Raw genomic sequence first — 7,289 nt, 5'->3', positions numbered from 1 at the left:
CCAGCTGTTCAAACAGTAGGCTGTGGCACTGCTCTGTTATCTACAAATATTTTCGGCACACAAGTGATTAAATTTTCAGCAAAATTATAAAATGGCTGCAAACCAGGTGAGTGTGTGCTCTCTAGTTAATTACCTTATTACCTTTGACCTAGAAATTGAGTAAATGTAGGACTCCTCGGTCTCTTCGCGCATAACGCTGTTCAATCAGCAGGCTGAAGAGCACCAAAACTGGATGATGATCAACCCCTTTGCCCATTACAATGTGAGTGAGATGCCGAAGAGGACTTTTCCGCAGGAGGAATATGGAAAGGCTCCGGCGGGAAGTCTATCCGAGCGGAGATCCCTGGAGGCCAATGTCCGGGCTCTGGAGGAGATCCTGCAGCTGTGCGATATGATAGAGAAATCCGGCCAAGATGATCCTGAGAGTGGTCTCAAAACACTAGCTTTCGGGCCACTATTTAGCCTGTATAACGATATATCGGACAAGTTGCTGGCCACCTTGTTGTGCGCCCGAAAACATGGATTCGTGGGCTTTAGCGGGGAAACCCTTTTCCAAGGTCGTGATGAGGCGGTTCCCGTGCACCTGCTCCGCCCCTTTGAGAAACTCAAAACCGAAATTCTGGCCAAGGTCGCGGATCTGCGTTGCGTTTTCACCGAAAAACTCGAGGAGCCTGCTGCCCTGCGCCAGGATTAGTTAATCTGTTTTCAGCCCGAAAAAAATGGGGAAAACAAAAAACCTGTCACCAGACCCGTGTCAAATACCGCACGTGTGCACCTCCGAGCCGCTTTCGCAGCTAATTGAATTACAGTCGGGCTGCGTGGCCAAAAGGCTTTTAGCCAGTACAGCGAACAACCAAGCTGAAAAACCACCAATCCCGTCACGTTTACGACGGGGATTGCCACACCACCACCTCCACGATTGTATCACCTCCAGGAAATAAACAAATTACAGCCGACTTAGTTGATTTTCATATGCCTTGCCAGCCAGCGACTTCAAAGCCACGCACTCGCTCACCTGACAAATTATTTTGAAATATTTGCGTTCACCCAGAAAACAGTCAAAAACAAAAATTTACTAAAAAGTATTTAAACTGCCAACATTTTGGGAAACATTACATAATAAGTTATTAATTACGTAGGACATTTGTCCTTTTTTTACACCTTTTTTGTTCTTAAAATGAAATTTATTTTTACATTCCCTAAAATATTTGAGCAATAACCAAAATTCAACTAAATTCACCTAAAATTAAACTTTAGGAAATCTTGAAAAAGCTTTTCTTTTAAAAATAAGATTTTTATTTTTATTTTCTTCATTACGTTTTGATAAAAACCTAAAAAAAAAAAAATATAAAAAAAAAATAAAAATATATATAAATAAGATTGTGCGCCACTATAGAAGCCTCTATTGATGGTATTTCCAAGTTTCCCACTCTTGAATTTATTATATTTTCCGAATGACATGATATTTCCGCCCACTGTTGCTGGGACGAAAATTCAGCAGAAGCGTGGGCGGTCGTGTAATGTACCGTTGATTTGATTTAACGATGAACTGAACACGCCCCCATCCTCCATAATACAACATTGATTCCTCACCTCAATCCTGGCCAGAAAACGACCAGTTTTCGGGCTTTAAAGCCCCTCATAAATTCGCACACAGAGGCAGCAAATGATTGAATAATGAAGAGCGAATGCCTCAGTTCTCGGCATTTGTGACACATAATTATGATGGAGCGCTGCCTGAATACGGCTGGAATAGAATAAAATGATCTAAAATAAACCATGTTTTGAGAACGGGAAAAAAGACGGGGAATCAAGCGGAGGTTAAATGGAATTTGTTATGTAAATGTCATGACTCGGCTCGTTGCGCACAACATCCGTTTGCCATTTTTCCCACAGCCAACTCGTGGCGGAAGGCCAGAAATTCGGAGCCAGAAAAAGGCCAAAAAAGCTTCCAGTGGGTGACTCAGAAAATATACTCTATGTAGGTGCTGATTGTTCGGTCCTGCGGGTGAACTACATTTTCTGGCCGCTTAAATCCGAGTCCACACACGCCCAAAATGTCCCAGACAAAGGTAACTAAAATAAAGCAAAAACAAACTAGAAAATATTGTGGTCGGAGGTTAACTTCGGTTTGAACCCAAAACAACGACACTTTTACTTTATTTATGTGCATACTTTTTGGAATTACAATAGGCATATGAATTATTGATTTTATATTCGTACAGGTTACTCTTGAAATATTATTTTTTTTTATCTTTTACTAAGTACATGAAATAATAATAAATAGTAAGAAAATCTGTTTTAGAGAAAATACTTTGTTGTCAAATTTACAAGATTAACTTTGTACATTTAATTGTAGCCTATTTAGGTTAAAAAATGACTTCATTCAATAATCCGTCATGAACTATTGATTTTATTTTCGTATAGTTTTAGTTAAAAAGTAAGTATTCTTTCCTAATCAGTAAAATGATTAACGCGCAATCAAAAACAAATCGAATTAAATAAAATCTTTTTCATTTTTTAATTTTCAATATATAAATAAAATGCTTTAATTATTAAGTGGCTTAAGCAAGAACAATTTAATGCAAAGTTTAAAACCGCTCTTGTTTACAGCCAAGATACCAATTAACTTTCATCTGAATTATTCTTGACGAAGCTCCTAAACTAAACAGCATAGTAATTGTTATGGGCCACTTCTGGTAATTGCAGTTCCTTGAAAGTTGATTCTGAATACATTTTCCCGACCATCTTCAGGGATGCAGCTTAAGTTTCCTAGCTCATTTCAGCCTCAGCCCTTTCCGCCGGCGGAAACCCTTTTGAGCCATGAGCCATGAGGCTTTCCCGCTGCGCGACTCCCGATGACTTGAATTTCCGTCAAAACTTGTGGCTGATTTATGGCCAACTCGGCGGTGGCCGTCAAAGGACACGCTTCTAGCTGGGTAAGCCGAGCCACATCCGCTTCCGGCCTGAAGGGCCTGCCAAAGTCCCGAAGGATTCGCCCACAACAAGGTAGTAAGCTCTTCTTGATTGGCCAGTAAGGGCCGCACAGCAATAATGCAGCAGTTGATAAGCGGTGGGCATCATAAAACTGTCGTTTGCCAGTTGATAAGAGTTGATAAGAGCGGCGCGTGTGGCCCAGGCCAACTGGCCATCACCAGCAAACGAGGTCAATCCGGGGGTCAATTCCTGGGTCAAGCGCCGTTTCGCCATTCGCATGGCCACGAGCCACTCATGGCGGACTTACCTGTAAAGCAACAACAACAGCGGGGTATCGATGGAGTATTAGTTATATTAGTTTAGGAAGAGCTTTGTTTTATAAATATTTTATAAAAAATACAAATTCAAATACAACGGTAATAAATTATAGTATTTGCTTTAAAAATTACCAACTATTTAAAAGGTGCTGGATTTTATCAAAATATTTTAGGGGAAAATCGAAACTATAAAACAAAAAAATAAGCTTTAAAAATATTTTTTTTTCAAATTTTAGTAGGCTTTTCGGAATATTATATTACATAGTGTATTCATCTATAATTTAAAATTTTTTCGTTAACAATTTAGTATTATATGTATTTTTCTAACTATCATTGTCAACTTAAAAAAAATTTTTACCTTTTTCTGGAGTGTCTAGTAAATATTAAAAAAAAAATTAATAACATTAAAGAGTTGTTAAGTAGGGAACAATTTAACTGAAGATTGTTTCAAGTCGAAATAATTTAAATTTTACCAAGTCCTTAAAATACATTGGTTTAATGAGCCCAGTGTTCTTGTTAACCTCTTCCATAATTACTTGCCAAGCTACTTCGCAAAAATAAAATACCTGAAAGCCAACAGGGTATCCTGGAGGTCCCAAATTCCTGTCGGTGCCTTTATTATATTCAAAATCGCCTGGGGGATGTAATAAACATAAAAATTATACATACCTACAGACATGTTTATGCATATTAGTGTTAATGTCTGGAGCTGAAGCGATGGCGGCGTCGAGATAAAACTAAAACGGGAGCCCTCTGAATTTTTCGCCGTTGTTGAGATGGCAAAAACTTTTCAGACACACTGCAAACAATGACGTAGCTGCTCCTTAGACCCTCATTTATGCAAATGGTTGCCATTTGCAGCAGCACAAAAGAAAAGCGGACTCGCTTGGAGGATTTATAATAGCAAATGCGTTATTTATTTGCTGTTTTATTGTTTATGATTGTCGGCACTTTATTGCATACCATATATAATATATATATGCAGACATTTACATTTAATTATGGTCGAGCGTCCTACCAGATGGTTTTTTAGTCAGTTTTTTTTTTGCGGAGACAAGTTCTGTTGATGTGCCAACTTTTTATTGTATTTGATTTTGGTGGGAATTTATTACTTTGAGGTCTCAAGTGGAGCTGCCAGACCAGAAGCAGCCATGCAGAAAGGTCACTGCGGAATGGCTGAGTCACTCCCGAGTCCCCAATCCTTTTCCACTGACTACCCAGCTATGATGGAGCACTTGGCAAGGCTCCACAGGATATACCATATAAATAAAAAACAGTCAATTGATAACCCAAGTTGAAAGGAGTGTTCAATCAACTACCTTTTCCCAGGAGGTCAAAGGCAAACCGCTTAGCAGTTTAAGTCAATGTCGAGCAGCAAAAATTGTTAGTGCATTGGGGAGGACTTAAGTCTTAAGTTAAGTTTGATTGTGTCAAATGACCTTCTTCTCTACTCAGCTTTAAATTACAAATTTATTCTTGGCCGGGTCCTTCCATTTACATAAGCAAAGTAATCTAGGACAATTTACCTGCAACATAAGCACAAAACACTGAATTATGTAAATGGTAGCCATTATGTGAACAACCTAAAAATTAACTTTGTTGAAAACTTAAATTTATGCCATTTAAAATAAATTAAGTGGCCACTTACTTGATTTAAGTTTACACCTATTAACTTTAATTATTATTTCTGATTTATTTTAGGCAAATGTTTAGTTTTAGTTTAAATTTATTAAATTAGTAAATTAATTAATGCTTTAAAGTTAATATTTGATATGGATAAAATTTTAAATTTAAAGTGGGTTACACAATTCTGAACAAATGAGATATCCCATAGCAGATCTTAGAGCAATGAACAAGCGAAAACCAATTTATTTTCACTCTATAATTTATTCTCAAATAATTCTTTTTTCTTTGCAACTTCTTTGTCAATTTATTTTAGTTTACGGCTGAAAGTCAATTTCAAATCAATTTCAACCTGTCTCAAGAAGCAGATTGCAGAAGAAAGCCCCGAGTTATCCATATTCATCTTGGGTGGCACATGGTTATGGCATCCATTCTCGGGTCCACAAAATCACATCGCAAGTGGGAAAATCGGGTATAAACTAATTTGAATCTGTCACGAGCTGTCGGAAAGTGTCGACATTTCCAAGGGCTCCACTTTTCTTGGCCTAAAAAAAAAGAAACAAAGAAAATAAGCAAAAAGCCAGACACACAGCATATGCATCTTGCAATGCAATTCCGCAAATTGTGAATATGTGAACTTTACGCTTTTCCTATTTTTATTTTATGCTAAGGAAAAGCGGAAGGAGTGGCAACTAGGCCGGAAGTTGAATTTGTACACAGAAATCAAACTTTCCTCACTAAAATAACCTCTTGTTCAAATAATTTTTCCAAACTTATATAAATGATTTAGGAATCAAACACTTTTAAATAAGAAATTGATAATAATAATACAAACTAAAGCTACAAATGTAATGTTGTTATGTTTAATTCAATAAAATATTACATGTAGTTACCATTTTGTATACAGGGAATTTTATAGGTATTTGTCCTTAAAATGATTTTTGAATATATTATATATGTTTTAGATTTTTTACATATTTTATTAATTTTTGTCTAAAGAACATTATTCCCTTGATTGCCATTTACTGCTCCAAACTACTTTATTTTCACAATCGCAAAGTTTTTAAAATTCGGTTGCGTAAAGGGAATTTTATCAAGGTTTTTGCGCTTTAAATGGTTTTTTTAATATTTTAAATATATATTAAATTTGTTCTTTATTTTATTTAGCACAATAAAACCACCCCAGGGATAAAAGCGATTGGCGATGCATGGTTCTTTAGGGAATACATTAATCGGAGCATTTCCCCTACTCTTCATTATAAATGCAACTGGGTTTCGAAATAAACCTATAAATATGTGAACTTGCTGCAACGAGAGTTAGTTGAATTTTGGTTTTCACTTTTTAGCTTTAAAATGCTGCTGCACTTGGAATTTTTGTACACCATTTTATTTATAATCATAGCCAAGCAATCAAGGGCGGACTTTCCCTTTTCAGTGCGGTTCTGCTGTCCCCTTAAGAATATGTTGGCCAATGGAGACTGCGACGATGATTTGGAAGATGTGATATTCCATGCCAGTCCCTACCTGAATGTAACCCTCGAATCCATTTCGGAGGACGAAGTGCAGTGCAATCTTGCCGATATGGCTGTGGAAAGGGAACCACTCCGGTTTTGCGACGAATTGCTCAGCTTGCGGAAAGATGAGTACAGATTGTTAGAGGTTTGTCTCTTGCTTTCCCAAATTTTAGCCTATTTTATTCGATCTTTTAAGGACGGAACAATTCTTCTCTATTCCTTGGAATTTGACTTGTTCGAAGGCGACTATTGCCTTTATCCGTATCAGTCTTTCACGGACTTTCCATATAATATATGGGTTGTTCGCCATACCTACATTGCAACACTTATACCAGCGACGTTCGAGAGTAAGACCTGTTTGATAGTTATATTAATTAAATTATTTAAATACTATTTCTTCCAGTGTTAGTGATTTCAATGATATGCTATATGCTCACCATCGCAGTGTATCTTTTCGTAAAAAAGCTACGGAACACCCTTGGCAAGTGCATTATATGCAGCCTATTCAGCATTTTTATGGTGTACCTCATTTTTATACTGGATTATTTTGGTTTATTAAACGACATTTGCTCAGCAGCAGGTTAGTTGTTGAAAGCCAATTTATTATTTGAAAATTAAATTTAAATTTAAACCATTTAAAAACCATTTAAAGCATTTTAACCAAATACGACACATTTTAAATCAAATATTATCCACATTAGTTCAAATATTTAAACATGAAATCATAAAAAAAAATATTTTTTTTGGTTTATATTATGATTTAATATTTTTTTTTAAATATGAAATATTCAAGCAAGTTATTTATTGATCTTTTGCAGGTTACAGTTCATATTTCTTCAGAATGGCCTATAATCTCTGGCTCTCCGTCATCAGTTATCATATGTACAAATTGTTCAAA

At 36.4% G+C, this 7,289-nt stretch overlaps 1 protein-coding gene across 2 annotated transcripts; it reads left to right on the top strand.

The window, feature by feature from the left end:
- Positions 1 to 956, top strand: LOC108145753 (actin-binding Rho-activating protein). Of its 2 annotated transcripts, none has more exons than XM_017271318.1 (2): positions 1 to 106; positions 153 to 956. In XM_017271318.1, exon 2 carries the CDS (start codon positions 233 to 235, stop codon positions 692 to 694), a length of 462 nt encoding a protein of 153 aa, XP_017126807.1. In that variant the 5' UTR covers positions 1 to 106; positions 153 to 232; the 3' UTR covers positions 695 to 956. The 2 variants fall into 2 exon arrangements, with proteins under 2 accessions (XP_017126807.1, XP_017126806.1); XM_017271317.1 differs by having other exon boundaries at positions 2 to 106; positions 170 to 956.
- Positions 957 to 7,289: the final 6,333 nt, after the last annotated feature.

Source organism: Drosophila elegans, unplaced genomic scaffold (genome assembly GCF_018152505.1).
Source record: "Drosophila elegans isolate 14027-0461.03 unplaced genomic scaffold, ASM1815250v1 contig_208, whole genome shotgun sequence".
NCBI lineage: Eukaryota > Metazoa > Arthropoda > Insecta > Diptera > Drosophilidae > Drosophila > Drosophila elegans.
The sequence above is the reverse complement of the archived record's forward strand: the minus strand, read 5'-3'. Positions and strand labels throughout refer to the sequence as shown.